The 18,026-nt window shown below is 46.9% G+C and overlaps 1 protein-coding gene across 4 annotated transcripts in view; it reads right to left on the bottom strand.

Moving 5' to 3' along the window:
• Window positions 1-18,026, bottom strand: part of Wipf1 (WAS/WASL interacting protein family member 1) — a 97,268-nt gene that overhangs the window by 15,699 nt on the left and 63,543 nt on the right. For 3 of the 4 annotated variants that reach the window (XM_075984869.1, XM_075984870.1, XM_075984872.1), the window contains exon 2: window positions 1,324-1,412. In XM_075984869.1, the coding sequence (XP_075840984.1) occupies window positions 1,324-1,374 (51 nt within the window). In that variant the 5' untranslated portion in view covers window positions 1,375-1,412. Of the gene's footprint in view, window positions 1-1,323; window positions 1,413-9,010; window positions 9,205-18,026 lie in introns of those variants that run through there. The other variant, XM_075984871.1, reaches the window with a different exon arrangement.

The following is an 18,026-nucleotide window of genomic DNA, read 5'->3' as shown; positions in this document are numbered from 1 at the left end:
AGAGCACATATTAAAATAAATGTATCAGCATTAAAATTCTAAAACTTAACCCATGTGCCAATTAATAATGACAGGCACCTCACATTTTGGGAGAAATACGGATAAACTAATCCTGCCATATTAGCCAGCTAAGAGTGTTTTCTAAGTAATCCACACAAGGGCTGCTTAAAAGTTCATGGGCTGACATCCTTATAAAAAGAGAAATAAATTACGATAAAAACAAATTGGTTAAAAAGATACACAAATCCTACCTTAGAATAAACCGAACTCCCATCAAATTTCTATTAATATTTCTAAATGCTTAAACACAATTTCTGTCCTTGTGCCCTAAGCGACTCTCAGGAAACTGGGGGACCAATTGCTATTGGGCTGGAGTCTCAGAATAATTATATAAATGTGTCCCATGGGAACTTGGGGCAAGGGACTTTTTTCCCCAAAGCTCAGTTTCCCTCCCCATACAAAAAATAAAGGGATTGGCCATCAGTGTGTGGTTCCCAAGCAGCAAAGGCACACACGGAGGAGGGGGCTTTGGGATGAAGTGTATCCTGGAGTATTCCTGAAAGAGGACGCACTGGATGCCTCAACAAGCTCATCAAAGGGCCAAGAGTCCAGTGATGGCATTTCTTGGGGAAGTAATCATCTAGACGCAAGGCCGGGTTTAGTGGGTATGAGAGTGTGGGAAAGGTGGTGGTGGTGGAGGTAGGGATAACACCTGTCCAGAACAGAGTGTGAAGAAAGGGGAGAGGGCGGAGAAGAAGAAAGGGGTGAGCCTGGAAGGCATAGGGCACATCGCAGAGAGACCACTCAGGATCAGCCCACCCAGGAGTGACTAGCGAGGCATCGAGCTCATTTCGATGGAGGATCACTGCATACTGCTTCAGAGCTGCCCTGAAAAGCCTTATTCTAAACCATCACATTTGCCTTGGTGGAGCTGGGAGAGGAAATCTAATAATCCACACTCCAGGCTCCCAGCCTGCATCCCAGGAGACCTCGATCAAACACACCCTTGGTGTTGTCTGGCTTTGAGAGGTCTCAACTAGGTTCTGACTTCAGAAAAGACGGGTCCCTGGCAAAACCTTCTATGGCAGGCCTATGCCAGATGCCAGTGCACTTACGGCACAGCTCCATGCGAGGGTTTGACTTTGTTTGGTCATCTTTATGCACAGAGCGAAGGGGAAAGCCACTGTGTCAGCACCCTCCATAAATGACCCCCTTACTGGGGGGAGAAGACAGGCGCTGCAGACCAGCTTGGACTATGCAGAAAGACCTTTTCTAAGAAGCTTTTTTTCCTCTAAGAGAAAGTGGACAGAGAAAAGGACTCACGAGAGCAAATGTCGGAGGCGGCGGCGGGGCTGGCGGGGGAGGGACAGGCATCTTGGACAGCTAAAGGTTCAGCAGTCTTGTGGATAAATCTGTGAAAACAAAACACACCGGTGTATTAGATCATCCGAACCTCCCTACTCTTCTGCGGCAGCGACACAGGCCACCTTTTAGAAGGGGATGGGACGGACCCTCCCCTCACTGCTCAGGTAGGACTGTTTAGGAGGGGCTCTGGCGGGAGGGGATGCTGGGCGACCTAGAGTCATACCCAGCACCAAGGCTGCTTAATTCTGTCCCGCACGCACTGCAGGCCACAGTGGTACAGGGAGGCGGCCGTGAGCCTGTGCCTGCAGAAGCAGGAAGATTTTTCTGAAATCTACTGGAAATGAATCCCAGTCTGGTCAAAGACATTTCAAGTAGTACCTCCCCTTCCTCACTCATTTGCACAAAATATATTCTGCTCTCCCCTGACTCAGGTCCAACATTTTAGTAAGATCCCTAGACGGCTGCCGGGTGATGGTGGCGCACGCCTTTAATCCCAGCACTTGGGAGGCAGAGGCAGGTGGATCTCTGTGAGTGTGAGGCCAGCCTGGTCTACAGAGCAAGTTCCAGGACAGGCAGGGCTAAACAGAGAGACCCTGTCTTGAAATATAAAAACAAAAAAAAAATCCTAGATGAGTCAAAAACATTAAAATTTAAGAATCTTTATTACACAGTTTGAGCTTTAAGCCAGTAAGCAGCCCGGGACACTAGCCACTTGAGTTCTAATGCCCAAATTCTAAACACAGGAACTATTTGCCTTTATTCTCAATAACCTCTCCCAACAGCAGAAAACAATTTCTTAGAGCTTAAATATTAATTTAGCTCTCAACCACTAAAAAGTTGATGTGGAAAATTTACACCTTAAAACAAGCCATCCATTGAAATACTGCGGGACAGCATGCTTCCTGTGAACAGTGTTGCGAGATTCCTCACACCTGCTTCGAAACAGGAGAGAAGACATCTGGGACTCATTCCCTTCAAAGGGAGCTAACTATGGAATGGAACTCAGCCCAGCGTGGTGGGGCACCCCTGCAATCCAAGTACGTAGGCGGCAGAAGCAGGAGAACCAAGGCTGATCAGAACCTACACAGTGAGTCTGGGCTACACAGCAAGCCTCGCCCCCTGCGACCCTGAGACCCTGGGGGCGGGGCGGCGAGTGTATTTTCCGGGTTATTTACTCGGTTACTAACCTTCAACAACACTGCAAGCTAGCTCAGCTGCACTCATCTTATAACCAGGAATTCCAAGAACTAGAAAAACTGAGTCTCTCACCGAAAATCCCCAAGTTTGTTCTTTAGAATCACGTCCCTCTAGTCTCTGCTCTCCCATTGGGCTACTCCGCCCTGCTCCCTGCTCTCCCATTGGGCTACACTGCCCTGCTCCCTGCCGTTTTAAGCAGTTTTTTGGTGAAGCCTGCTTGTTACCTAGGCTGGAATTCTTCGAAGATGTCCTAGACTAGGGACATCTCTGCCACTCCAGATGAACCATCCCCGCACTCACCCAGTGCTCACCCTTGCCCTTGAGTTTAGTAGCTTCTAAACACTGTCTGGACCCTTCCAGGCTGACCCTTAGGGGAAGCGTTTTTAAAATTCCAGGAATCCCAGACGCCAGTCTTGGTACATCACTCACCATGTGGATCAAGGAATACCAATTTTGAGTCTCCCCACGCTGGGCTCAATGCCAGGCCCACACCTTGGCTGTCTTCTTACTAGACTAAGGACTCCACCAATCATATAAAGTAAGGTTCTCACTAAATACATGCAGGAAAGGAGCAGGGGTTGCGTAAGCATTGGTTTGGAATAGTTCACAGTACACCTACTGTTCTATGAGGCTTCGAAGGTTGCATGTCTCGGGGCTTGATAGCTGTTAACTGCTGGGACTTGTTTTTATGGCTGCCTGGGACTTCCTGGGGTAATTAAAACCCCCAAACCTTGAAAACTAGGGCTCTCCAGTGTAGCCTACATAAGTGAGAGCCTACATCAGTCAGAGCCGACCTTCCTGAAGGATCCTGGAACCGGGGCGCAGACCCGAACAGACCAGACATTCCTGCCTGGATCCTCACACCCACGGGGTCCACAGATGGAATCAGGAGCTTGGGAACTTGGGTAACCAAAATAAAGGGAATATTTTAAAAGCACAACACCATGGTTCAATACCGCATTAGATGTCATACCCTGATCCTAGAGCACCTGGGTATCTCACAGCTGGGACCCAAATGCAGTGCTGGTTATGAAGAATCGCCGCTAGCCCACTCCCTGTTCTAGAGAGGCTCAACCACCATTTGCCCCAGGAAGCTGGCACCTTCTTCAATAGGCTAGGAAGACAGGATTATCCCTGAACATGAGATGACCAATTTGGGGGACTGAGCGAATTTGCTAGTCATTTAAATAAGCTGCTTCTTCGTCTAAAACTAATTCAGAATTCAATTTGTAGTTGACTCTATGAGACCCATACCGCTGAATAATCCGAGGGAGGATTCCCAATGAACCCACCGGGTACACCTCAGAAGGGGCTTTCTAAGTCTGGGGGTGGGGGCGGGGTTCCATTCGAGAAGACCGGAAGTGTCTTTATCCAGTTATGTTTTAGTTCTTTCTTTGTTTTTGCTTTTGTTTAAACCGCTGTGGGCTGTTTGAAAACTCACAGCACCTTGCTCTGTAAACATTGCCAGAAGTGGAACTTAAACACTATGCTACACAAAACGGAATAGAGGAAAAGTAGCCGTTCTCCGCGAAACGGCTCAAAGAGTTGGGTGCTTTGTGCGCCCTGTGTGTGGGAGGATGGGGGAGGGTATCGCAGAAACCACGCAACAGACCCGAAGGGCCAACTGCTCTCTTGCCCTCGATATTTTTATATCTTTCCATAATTTCCATTCAAGTCCAACAACAGTCTATATATAGCAGCCTTAATTTATTTTCATGATTGCTTGCGTGCTCCTGGCTCCCTTCCAACTTCGTTTTGTTATTTTCTCCCCCTGAACGTGGAAAATAACAGGCAACACAGAAATACACCAAGAGTTATTCGTCCTCAGAAAAGAAAGCATTCAGTAATAATTAACTTTTAGATTAAAAGAGAGTTGGGGTAAAGAATCCCCAGAAATTGTTCTTATTTTGATGTACGTCCTCCTAGCTTATAAATGTATGTATGTATGTATGTATGTATGATGTATTATGTATGTATGTATGTATGTATGCTTGGGCACCTATCCACACCTCTCTTTCTCCCTCTCTTTCTCCCCCCCCCACATTTGAACAAGATATTGACAGAAGTTTTAGAATACATATAACTCAATAATGTTTAAATAAGTCAAAGTTCTTACATTCACATTGTTATTACAACCATAAAAATGAATAAAATGCAAGGGCATTCGTCCCAGAAGCTAAGGATCTATGCATCGGCACATAAACTTATTTAGGAAAATGAAATTGCTGCTAAAAATCATAAATCATACATTTTTTTCAAAAGCTTGGAGTTTTGATGTTCCTACTGGAAAAATCCTTCTTGATTTTATTCTTTAGAGACTCCACAATACAAACCAAGTTGGATGTCTTTAAGACTGAAAACCATTAAACTAATTAAGTTGAATTGGGTTTTGCTCTTCAACTTCCGGGAAAACTGATGCTCACAGCAAACCACAGCCATCCTGTTTCTTTAACACAATCTTTTCACAGGTGCAGTTGCCTGTAGTTTCTATTTTATGACACCAGTTGCTAGGCAACATCTGCTCTCACCCCCACCCCTCCAGGCACCCTCTACGGCCATTTTGGAGACCCGTAGGGAAAGGCTTGTTGCGTTTACTGTTAGTTACTTCAGCTCTCCTGCTCAGGTCCCTGCTCAGGGTAAGGAGGAAGTCCAAACATGAGAGACAAGCAGAACACAGGAGGCAAACAACCAAACCCTCAGTGTCTAGTCAGTGGTGGTTGAACCCACACAGGCTGCGCCCAGAATCCTCTACATCCCCAAATGCACTTGTTCTTTGCTCAGTTGCTCATTTGAAACAACAGCTTCAGTGACTTCCAGGGCTGTTTTCTTTCTCACGGTAGCAGGTTGTGCCTAGGGCACTCAGAAGCTCAAGACTAACCCAGTCACTACAGTCAGAGTTCTAGATAAAGAGGTGGGTTAGGGCTGAGGCTGGAGGATGGTAGAAGGGTGCCTGCAGGCATGTGGCCTCGAACAGACCTGGTCACTTCAATAGTGACCACAGGAGAAACAGAGGCTACCAAGAAGAGTACATCTTAATCCACTATCTTACGTCATCAAAAATGAACAGAAACTATAGCATCCCTACTAGAAGGAAGACCACGAAGGTTAGCTGGGTGACTCAGCTATCTCTGGTATAGCTTAAGGGCCAGGAATCCTTTACTTTATGCGTATAAGTGAGACCAAGTTCCTTCCTACTATCTCCCATTCTTTACTAGTCCCTTCTTTAGGGACTCAAATTTCAAAGCTGAAGTTTCCCTAAATCCTCAGCCCCATATTTAGTATTCCCAAGAGGATTAATCTCTGCCTTCAATCTGCAGCGCGCATGCATGCGCACACACACACCACTCAGGTCAACATACACAATGTATTTATTTCATCATCTCAAGTATAGCCTTGTAATGTGGCTGAAATGTCACCAGATTTATCTCTAAAAACGTCAAAATACTTAGGAAAGGAAAATATTTTACTTGTGATTAATCATTTGAAGCTTATTTAATGTTTCTATGATAATTAAAACAAAACATGTTGTAACCCCTGATTCTCAGGACTAGAGAAAGACCTGAAAACCAATTGTACAACTTATCACGAGAGCTCCCGGCTGTGCAGGTGAAAAATGCTCTTGGAATTCAGAAAATTCCCTCTACACTCAGTAGTTAGGTGGCCTGCCTAAGTCCAGGTTCCACTGTGGGCGGACAGAATGGTATCTACGTAACTAGGGTTAGTTATGACTTAAATGAGGCAGGGCTTAATAAATATTAGCCATTTGTTAGAGTTAGAAAATAATAATTAAAAAAAGAAAAAGTAAAGGACAAATCACACACTTAATGAAGAGTGAGTGTGAAACCTTGGCCCGCTGTGCACGCCCATGTGCACACCCACAGACACACCCATGTGCACACCCACAGACACGCCCATGTGCACACCCACAGACACGCCCATGTGCACACCCACAGACACGCCCATGTGCACACCCACAGACACACCCATGTGCACACCCACAGACACACCCATGTGCACACCCACAGACACGCCCATGTGCACACCCATGTGCACACCCATGTGCACACCCACAGACACGGCCATGTGCACACCCACAGACACGCCCATGCGCACACCCATGTGCACACCCACAGACACACCCATAGACACACCCATGTGCACACCCACAGACACACCCATGTGCACGCCCACGTGCACGCCCACAGGCACGCCCACGTGCACACCCACAGACACGCCCATGTGCACACCCATGTGCACACCCACAGACACGCCCATGTGCACACCCACAGACACGCCCATGTGCACACCCATGTGCACACCCACAGACACGCCCATGTGCACACCCATGTGCACACCCACAGACACACCCATAGACACACCCATGTGCACACCCACAGACACACCCATGTGCACACCCACAGACACACCCACGTGCACGCCCACAGGCACGCCCACGTGCACACCCACGTGCACACCCACACCACCACTGGATCAGAAATGACGTAAAGAGACACGTACATAAAGCCATCTTGGGCTGGAGAGGTGGCTCGGTGGCTAAGAGGTCTTTCTGCTCTTCCACGGGACCTGAGTTCGGTTCTCAGCACCCACATCACAGCTGCTTGTAACCCCAGTTCTGGGGGATCTTACACTCTCTTCCCTAGCAGACACCTGTACACACATGATGCACATAACTCACAAAGACACCCACGAGCACACACAGGCACACACACACAAATAAGTAAAACAAATCAAAACAAAGCATATTTTCTATTTCCCAGAAAAATATCCTTACTGAGGCATTTCCTATTCTAGTTTTTGTTTCAGTTTTACTTTCTGAAACTTAAGGTCAGAAAGTACAGACACATTTATGGTAGTCCAAAGTAAACGTACTTTCCAATACGAGACACACGCATAAAAAAAAAACCTGATAAGAAAAAAAACCAGAACCAACTCTTAAGAGATAAATGTATCTGAATTTAAAGAGAAACTTTATACATCCAACAGAAGTTTAAAGAAACGTCTAACACAAATGATGTCTGGACTGTAGTAGCTTGCCTGGGTCTGGGGGGGGGTTCCGGATTACAGGCCAGAGCTAGCATCTGACTTCCTCTCTGGAGGGAAACTGCTGCTGGCCCCAGGGAACAGGCTTCTCCACAGATCTTCCACAATTGTGTTCCCCTCCACAATTTAAACAGAGGCACTGGAGAGCTGTGCACGAGCACCCACAGACAAACTTTGCAAAAAAGAACCAGAAAAGCTGCCTGTGGTTTCAGACAAATCACTTAATCTCTTTAGACCTATAAAAAAAGAGTCTGACTAGATCAGAATCAACAAAATGCCATGAGGCTAAGGGAACACTGAGAGGCCCCAAGACAGGGTAAGACCCACACTCCGGTGAACCAAGGCCATAAACCTTCCCACCCCACCCCCAGTCCCCACTCTACCAGTCAGCCGGCGTGCAGCCCTCCCCTTTCTGAACCAGAATCCATTCGTCCCCACTCCACCAGTCAGCCTGCGTGCGGCCCTCCCCTTTCTGAACCAGAATCCATTCGTCCCCACTCCACCAGTCAGCCTGCGTGCAGCCCTCCCCTTTCTGAACCAGAATCCATCCACCTCTGCATCTCTGCACAGCAACCACATATTAAACTGGCGAAAACACTGCGCCCATTGACTAAAGCTGTACGTGCCCTCCTTAGTTTTAAAAGTGTCAGTCTCTATTTCCGCGAGGGAAACAGGAACATAAATTGCTTTTCCAAACACAGCCTGGAGAATTCGTCTTGACGGAAAACATTGTCTTACCCCTGCGCCATGGGTCTCTCTGTGCACAGCTTTGACATTCAGAGTTACATTCTGCAGTGGGACATAATTTAATATTAACCATATTAAAAGTAATTATGACAAATGGTACTGAATCTGTTCTGGTGTGGATTGAATTACTCTAAAAGACCAAGTAAACTCTTCCTAACCAGCTGCCTGAGCCTGGACCGCCACACACCTGCGGCAGCCCCACAGCATCAGCCTCAGCAAGCAGAGCTCGGAGCCTCGCTTTGAAAACAGACAGGGACTACTTATGCTTTGGAACATCCTCTGGCCGGTCGAACTGAAGACTCAGCAGCCGCTCTATGGGCCTGCCGGGACTGCACACGGCAGAGGCATGTTAGCTGACGCGAGCCCCCATTTCAGGAAAAAATGGGAAAGAATTTAATGAGGACCCAAATTTGTCCAATGGTCGAAAAAAGTGTACAGAGAATCTCACCTCCACCTTGGCTCAGAACAAGTTACAAGGCACTTACAGTCGCCACAGCAGGTGGCAGGAATAAATCACACGGTTTTCTACAGAACAATTAAACTTCTTTATCTCGACATATTATGGCCCATTAAACACCGTTTAGTTCTTCCCTTTGCTGACAAGGAAAGAAATTTAGTTTGAACACAAGTATTTTCTTACCGTTAAAAAGGAAGGCATGACCAGGGACTCAGGCAGATAGAGAGCAAGCAAGACACGAGCCAGAACAGAAAACTGTTCCTCACAATGGCATCATCTTCTAACACAAGCGAGGGGTTGTTGCTGGGCAGCCATTTTGGACAAGCTCTGGCCTCCTGTTCAGGGTGACACACTGAGTCAGGCAGGCAGGCTTCTGTGGTATTCACTTCCTGCCTGATTAATTTCTCGTTGGTTCCTTCCTCCTTTGCTATAGAAAAAGAAACTAGATTGCTTTTACTTAAGAGGCAAAGAAAAAAAAACCCAAATTAAAAAGTTTCTTCTTCCTTCAGGATAGAACACAAGCACTTGATGCGCTAAGTGGGTCTCTGTACCTCTCTCCCAGTTAACAGCTTTTTCCCCCCTCGATGACACCACTACAGAAATAATTTGCTCCTGGAACTTGAGATTCCTTCAAAAGAATTCGATTTGAAAGCACAACTCTCAATTCTGACTATTTCATCTAGCAATATTGAGAAGAGTCACTCCAGAAATAAAAGCCCTCGACTGGGAATTAGTCTAAGTGAGCCTTCCTCATTTGCGGAACGTTCAAGTGTGTGGGGAGAAAGCCAGGCTGCAGGTGAGGCGTGCAGGTTGGGTGCTTCACAGCAAGCTTAGAAATGCCACTAGGGTCTAAGTTGGGATAAAAGACAGGCCGGGCAAGCTGCTGACCTACAGCTTCCTGGCCCCCAAAGCTCTGTTTCCCTTCTCCTTACTCACAGGGCAACAATCAACTCTTCAGAAAGATATCTAACAAAAGGACCCAGAAACTGGGAGCAGATGAGGAATTTAGATTTCTTCTGAGGTGGGTGGCCAGGGGGGAATGGCTTGATATTCACAGCCATTGGGTGCTGTACTGAGTAACATAAAATATTCAGACACTTCTCTTGGCACATCTGAGCAGCTCGTATGTTTCTGCAGCATACACCACATGACTGAGAAAGAGGCTTCAGTCGAATGGATGAAAAACAGTGGTATGTTTCAGAAATGTCACTGTGAACCCTGCATATGGGGTCCTGATTCAGGTGTGCCCAAAGACCACAAGTGACCTGCCATCCCCTGGTGGGGGTCTGATGAAAAAACAAAAACCACAGGGGTGGTTTCGGTGGAGTCTGGTGGGAAGAGAGGCCTGTAAGATGCAGTGGGACCAGGAATGTTCAATTTCCTCCGGGGCTTAGGATAGCTCCACCTCAACACCAGAGACCCCCATATTGCGGAGTGCTGGGCAGGTGAGCTCTAAGTCTGAAAGGCAGTAAAATCAGATTCCCTGAGATCTGAGCTGAATCAAATAAGCGGCCCAAGATGTTAGGCCATGGACACAGTTCCTCGAAGTGGACATCGAAGAGACAATGAATAAGTCCCTTTTCTTAGCCTGGAGCTGTCTGAAGGTATGCAGGACCTCTTTTCCGCCTAAAGCAAGCAGTGTTCAAACAGGGATATTAGGCATGAGGCCAGAAAGAGGCAGAGGCTTGCAGCCAGCATCCACCTCATCTGAAAACCCTTGGGGCAACAGAAAAAAAAACGCTATCAACTCAAAGCTTAAATGCTTGAGTGAAATCTTTGAGGAAGTCTAACTATAGCTGGGTCTAAAACAAGAACATGGGTGGCGAGAGGATTTGTTCACGTAGTTACGGAGTTATTTTGAAAGTTCACTATATTGGTACCCCCAACACACACACACACACACACACACACACACACACACACACACACACACGGGGCAGGGGGAGGGGGAGAGAGAGAGTCTATTCTGCATGCACACTTTTCATGGCTAGTCTACTCATTAGTGAAAGTGTAATCAGAAGGCAGCATATCACTAAGAAGGCCGGAGCTCCCAAGAACTCCAGGGAAGAGGTACGTAGATAGCATTTGGGTCTATTTCGTCTTTAACGGGATCTGTAAATGCAGTCTACGCTGGCTAGACTTGAGGTGTGTATGACATAAGACAGGATGTGAACAGAAGATACTCCTCTGCTTAACCCCGCCCCCAACAGCTCCTCATTCATGTACAAACTCCAGACACCTTGCTGTAGGCCAGACCACCAAGGTCCACAAGATCTGCCTTTGCTAGCTGTTGTCATCAGGTTGGCTCTGAATTTGCTGAAATCTTGCCTCTGCCCTCAACCCACACAGTGCTGGAATTTTAGGTGTGCTCACAGCCCAGCTCAAACCCTCTTGCTAATTTACCACCACTCCCCCCAGCCCTTTCCGTTCCTTAACTGTACCAAGTTCATTTGCATCTTGGGGCTTTGTACTTCAGAGTCCTCTCCTGGGCTTTCCTCTCCTGGGTCCTTCTCATTGTTCAGATGTCAGTAAAAATGCCCAGGTCCCATCTCTGTGCGCTCTTGCATGCTTTCCCTCTCTGTCTCCAGAAGAGGGTTTCTCTGTGTAGTAACTCTAGCTGACCAGGAACTCACTTTGTAAACCAGGCTGGCCTCGAACTTACAGAGATCCACTTGCACCACCGCCACCACCCAGCTTGCTCCTTTTCTTTGCAGAGTGTACGTCATCACTTGCTATTGTATTTGTCTGTATAGCTTTCCTCACCACAACTCAAGCTCCAGTGAGAGCCTGTTTGTCTTGTTTTCTGCTCTCTCCTCAGCATCTAAGACAGTTTCCAGGGCCTGGCAGGTGCTCAATAAATAGTGGGTTCGAGTATCTTGTTAATTCCACCATGACACCACGTTCTTTTCCAAGTGTGCCACAGATAGCTTCAGCTGTCAACTTGACATAAGCCCAGCGTCTCCTGGGAAGAGGGAAGCTTCACTGAAGAACCGCCTTGATGAGAACGGCCTACGGCCACGTCTTTCAGAATTTTCATAACTGCTACGCGAGGTAGCAGAGCTCACTCAATTGCATGTAGGCAGTTTCATCCCTGAGCAGGCAGGCCTTGGCTATATAAGAAAGCAGGCTGAGCCAGCCAGTAACCAGTGTTCCTCCATGATCTCTGCTTCAGTTCCTGCCTCCAGGTTCCTGTTTGAGCTCCTGCCCTGGCTTCCCTTAATGATGAGCTCACTATAACCTGTAAGTTGAACTAAACCCTCTCCCCGCAAGCTATTTTTGGCCAGTGTTTTTATCACAACAGAAAGCAAACTAAAACAGAACTTAGTAGCCGCGGTTCCTCCTGAAACAATAAATAACAAGCGCCTAAGATGAGCTCTCAGCTTGGGAAACACTGTGAAGGGGGTGTTTTCCGCAGAACCTTCCATGTTAATGGACTCTCGATATTCATTTACGGAAACGAAAAGCCAACACCAGACAGAAAACTAATAAACAACAGCGAAGGTCTAGCCAATCTTAGAAAAGCAGTAAACAGTTATAACCACCAACCCCGTGTCACCCCAAATCAACATCTATGAAGCCACTCCCACAGTGACAGGCATAAAACATTCCATTTTTAATAATTCGGGTCTGTCATGTTGTGTTTCCACAACCACCCCCCAAGTGTAGTGTGTGCACCCTGTCAGTGCAAGGCTATTTCGAATCCTGCATCCCCTCAATCCCAAAGTGCCTCCCCCCACGCCAGAATGACCCTCTCACATCCCAGAAACACTGCCAGACTATACATGTGCATCTGTTGAAGAGGAATCCACTTAGGGATGCAGCTTAGTCAGAGGAGATTGGTCTGACCTGCAAAAGGACCCGGGGTTCAATAACTAATACTGCTCTCCCCAAAATGTTAACTATGAAAGTCTCCCGATTTAAAGGAACAGAAATAAGGGGTAATCCTTTGCCCAAATAGTTATTAGCAGAGTTAGATGAAGGGCTGATCACTCGGAACTGATCTGAGAAAAAAAAAAACAAAGCCATATTCTGAGTATTCCATGCCCTGTAGATATGAACTGGCCTAAAGCAACTTGAGGAAAAATTTGCAATATTCACTGTGTTGTGAAAATGTAGCCAAACCTCTTTGTTTTATTTTCAAAACAAGGGCTTGCTAGACAGCCCTTTGCCTGCTGCGCCTTAGCAGCCTGGGGGTTACAGGTCCCCCTACATCCCTTGCTCTTTTGTTTGGCTCTGTGGAGCCTCCTCCTCCTCCCCTCTTCTCGGTCCAGAGGCAATTCTCACCCCACTGCCTATATAGACAGCACAGTGGTGCCCAGCGGCCCAGACTCTGCACACACTTAGCTGGACAGATTTCTTTTCACTGATGGCCCACTATGTAATCTGCCCAAGGAGACGGGAGGAGACTGGGCATGACCTGTGAGAGTCACCTGTCGGAGAACAGGGGTGGGACCTACTGCATCTGTTCTTTGGACACACTGGATATGAAGCTAAACGCAACAGGGAACTGGGGTGGCGAGAAGCAAGTACGATGCCCTTCTCTGAGGGGTGAGCTGTGCTTGCACATCGGCCTAGTTTGCCACGTTTGTTTATGTTTTACTTTGAGTAACCCAGGGCAGGCACTGTAGCTAGCTGTGAGTTCTGAATGTGACCCTTATATTTGCAATTAGATGGTCTAAGGTTAGGGAAAGGCTGGTACTGGCTCTCCTGGGATAGGAAGGTGGGAATCTTTGGAGTGTGGAGTGTATGATAGTTATGATGTCCCCTATTAATCCATGGTTGACTTGTTCAATCGTAGCACACAATTAACAGAAAATACTTAGAGTGTTGGGATACCTATATAGGACGAGACAGAAAAGAGAAGCCCTGGTAATTAGTAGACAGAGGAAACCAGAGCTTTGTAAACAAAGCACCCTGCCTTTTGCTTGTGATCTGCAGCCCGGTGGGTGAGAATCAAATCTGGAGCCCTGCAAGGTAGAAAACCCCAATGCTCCCTACTAATCTGACTCCCATAAAGCAGTGGCAGAGGCAAAACTGTATCAAGTCTGGAATGTACTAGAAATTGATTCCTTGCTGTCTTTGCAAAGTCAGTTACTTCTCCCAGAAAGGGGACAGCTGCTTTCACCTTTGTGTTGGGATTCAAGAAACTGATTATCCTGTGAGGAGGAGTTTGGATCTGGCAGCTTTAGAACTGGGCTGTCTCTTGTGTGTGTGTGGGGGGGGGGGGGGGGGGGGCTTTTGGAAACTGTGTCTGGGGTAAACTTTCCATTTGTTACTCTTTTTTTTTAAATTGTGCATTAGTGTTTTGCCTGCATGTATATCTGTATGAGGGTGTCAGATTCCCTCGAACTGGAGTTACAGACAGTTGTGAGCTGCCATGTGGGTGCTAGGAACTGAACCCAGGTCCTCTGGAAGGGACAGCCAGTGCTCTTAACAGGGTCTCTCCAGGCCCTGCCCGTTACTCTCGCACTATTCAGCATCCTCTCTCCCTAAGGAGTTCAGACTTGGAGAGAGATCACCGCTCCTGTCGGGAGAGCTCTACCTTGACTCCAAGGGTAACCACCAGCTTGCTTCACTGCTGCTCTGGAGGTCCCTGGTGCAGTGACAAGCTCAGAGATGAACTACTCTGAATCAAGATTCAGTGAGAGGTCTTCCATGGCATGGAGCTGGGGCTGGCTGCACTGAAGCACATTATTTGTCTGGATTAGAGTCAAAGTAATAAGGAAATGAGGTTAAGTGGATCTGGGTTCAAATGAGACCTAAGTGGTCCTGAGATGATGGTTCTTAAAACGGAGAGAGGAATGCACCACCGCTCTGTGACTGCCACTTCCTGTCTACTCTCAAGTATTTGAAACGTTTCCATAAAGCGAAGTTAAGAAAAACAAGCAAATGAAAAGTTTTGAAAAAGACCTGTGGCTCATTCCCTTCTTCACCCACTAGAGGCTGTGGTGCGTGTGTGTGTGTGTGTGTGTGTGTGTGTGTGTGTGTGTGTGTGTGTGTGTGTGTAGGGGAGGGGGTTGCTCCATTGATTAGCAACCTGCTCTGATGAGTTAAGGAAAAGTTAGTTTACCTGTCTCAAGCTGATCTCTTGGCTTTTGGATAAAATGGCACATTGAGTTCTTCTCTATAATAGTTGAGAATCTAGGTAGCTCTTCCTAGGAAGGGAGTAAAGCCCCTAGGTCTGAGTCTTCAGTAACAGTGGCAATAAAAGAATTTAAATAAAAATGCTAATAGGTCAGCTAAGAAACAAGAGAACAAACAAACACCCCAAGAAGCAAGAAGAAGCAGGCGAGAGGCTAAGGAGACGTTCACCTAACACAGAAGGCGCAGGTCTTGTTCTCTATTGACGACCCTCAACACATGCTCAATCCACATCATTCCTGGGACAGTCTTAGCTCACCTAGACCGAACTCTGGGTTATAGCTATAAATCCCCAAGTAGAGTTTATCGTGTTTGTTAGGAGGCATTTTTAAAATCTGGGCATTGGCTGGGCATTCTTGGGCATGCAGCCAATAGCATCAAAAATCTTTGTCTTTTCCTTCCTGGAGTCTTAACCTTAATAATCTCAGTATTGAAGATGAATCCTCAGCCTCAGAGATGTTATGGTATACAGTTATAGTTTGGAAAGGGCCCTTTCATTGACAGCAAGTGAAATCTAAGTGCCTTTTATGTGTGAGGCTGCAGGGGCCCTCCCTCCCCTCCCCTCTATGTCTTGTGAACCCATCCTCCCCTGCTTCTCGTCTGAGGCTGTGGGGGTGGGGTGGGATGAGGTGGGGTGGGGAGTTACCCTCTTCTTCCAGCCCTCTGCAGCCAGCCCTGCTTCTCCTGCCCCCTCCACTGCCATGTCACTGTGTGCTCCCTCTTCCGAGCCTGCTGAGTTCTCTCCTAAGGACGTCCCTCCCTTGGCTGTCCACTTCACTCAGAGCAGGCATTATTTGGACATGATCTGCTTTCCCCTCTGCAGCGGTGGCTGTCACTGAGGGCAGAGGCTCTGTCTTGTCTGGGGCTCTTCGGCTACTTGGGACAATACCTGACACATCTCACAGAACTTGAAAAATACACGAAAAGAGACTGGAGAACTCCTAGCTCCAGGTTAGACTATTGTTACCCTTATTTCTTTGTAAGAAAAAAAATGTTCTTTGTATATGGAAAGACCATGCATGTGCCCTTTGAAAGCCCTATCTTGCTTTCAGTAATTTCATTAAGCTGAAAATTCTCCAGTTGGGCCACCAACTTCCAGAACAAATGTCTCCAGGGGAAAACCCATACAACACATAGAGAGTGGTTTCTTACAGCCCAAGGGGGAAGCTGTTGGAAAGTCCCCTTCTACGTCCTGCCATGGATACTTTCTGCACATACACTGGGAGCTGCTACTGGCATATGGCTAAACACACATTTCTTCTGGTGGCCTGCTGATGGGTTGGAGGTCAAAGAAGGCCTGTACTGTTATTTCTAGAGTGGAGACAATGGTTGTCTGGGTTCTTTGCCAGCCTCCTCTGTAGCCCAGGGTTACTCCATGCCTGCTCTTGGAGGACAGAGCCATAAGGACACAGAAAACGTCCCTGGAGCTCTGTACTTGGGGCCTGACATCAGCTGTCTAAACTCTGCAGGAGGAGCTCAGTGACCCGAGATGCCCTTGGAGCCCTCTGACTTCCCACGGGTCAGGTCTGGGGGGTGATGCTGCCCGAGAGAGGCCCACTCAGCTGCTCTGTGAAGAAAGGAAACGGGGCCTCTGTGGGTCCACTAGTGAGTGGCCTTCCTGGGATTCACCGTATGAAACCATCCCATTCAGCCCAGAACTGTCCCCTTCAAAGAGTCTAGTGGATACTAATGTAGATGAAAAAAAACAAACAAACAAACCAAAAACTGCTTAGAATTATCTGATCCTGGCCCTGAACTCCAATTTATCTGAAAATGCAGAGTAATTACATATGTTTCTTTTTACAACAGGGTTACCTCCTCATAAACTCACTGGAAGGTGAAAATTCTGTAGGCACATACTAAGTTACAGCTATGTAAAAGCAACAATGTATGGCTTCAGGTAACAGCTACATACTGTGTGTCTCAAAAAGTAGAGGAAGGATTTGGGATTTTTCCCATGAAGAAATGATAATGTTTGAGGAGAGATTTTTTTGGGGGGTGGGAGTATCTTTTTGTTGTTGTTGTTGTTTGTTTTTTGTTTTTTGAGACAGGGTCTCTCTGTGTAGCCTTGGCTGTCCTGGAACTCACTCTGTAGATCAGGTTGGCCTTGAACTCAAAGATCCACCTGCCTCTGCCTCCTGAGTGCTGGGATCAAAGGCGTGCGTTACCACACCTGGCTTAGGAGGAGAGGCACGTTTAACATGACAAATATTACATGGCACATAGAGATATCAACACATCGCTACTATGTATGCTTTCCTGTTTCATGTATCAGTTAGAAAACAGACTTAACGACAGAGCTGCAAGTGCATCTAATACATGTAACCCAGGAAGCATCCTGGTATGGCAATTCCATCTGCTGAAGCCCGTCCCTGTTTCCCCTCGCCACCCAGAGATGTCAGAGGCTCAGGGCCGCTGTTCAATTGACCAGCAGTCAATGCACAGGTGATACTAATGCAGGATGCTTCTGCACCACCACAGAGTTGAAAACCCAGAAGCTGAACTGCCAGAAGTCCAGAAACATCCACCCGAACACGGTTGTCCTCATGGATTGACTTCCCAGAAATCGAAATAATTCATCAGTGCTCCAATTGCGAAAGAAATGGAAAAGTTGTCAGAATAAAAAAGGAATCATTGTGTCAGCTCCAATGGCCAAAGATAAATAAAATAAAATAAAAAGCAAATAAAGTCGGGATGTTATAAAGGAAGTTCTGAAAACAGTCGCCTGATAGTGGTTGTCACACACATATTGGTCAGAACAGCAGCACTCACAGTGGTCACAGCGACCTTGTGGAAAAAGTACCTCCCACAGCCAAGGACATTTGCCCAGCAACTGTCACCTTGACTGAAGCCACTCTTGCTATCAAACACGGTGACCAGAATATTGTCTCAAAATGTCTGATGTTGATCCACATTGTGCCTTTGAAGGTTCCCCTTTACCCCAAGCCCTTTGAACCCACCCAGTTTACTGTCATACTTGAAATCTCCATGCAGCATTCTGCTATTCCCAAATAAATAGTAGGATTTTATTTATTTATTTGTTATTTTTTTTAAGAAT

Source organism: Microtus pennsylvanicus, chromosome 9 (assembly GCF_037038515.1).
Source record: "Microtus pennsylvanicus isolate mMicPen1 chromosome 9, mMicPen1.hap1, whole genome shotgun sequence".
Taxonomy (NCBI): Eukaryota; Metazoa; Chordata; class Mammalia; order Rodentia; family Cricetidae; genus Microtus; species Microtus pennsylvanicus.
Note: the sequence above shows the minus strand (reverse complement) of the source record. Positions and strands in the feature narration are given on the sequence as shown.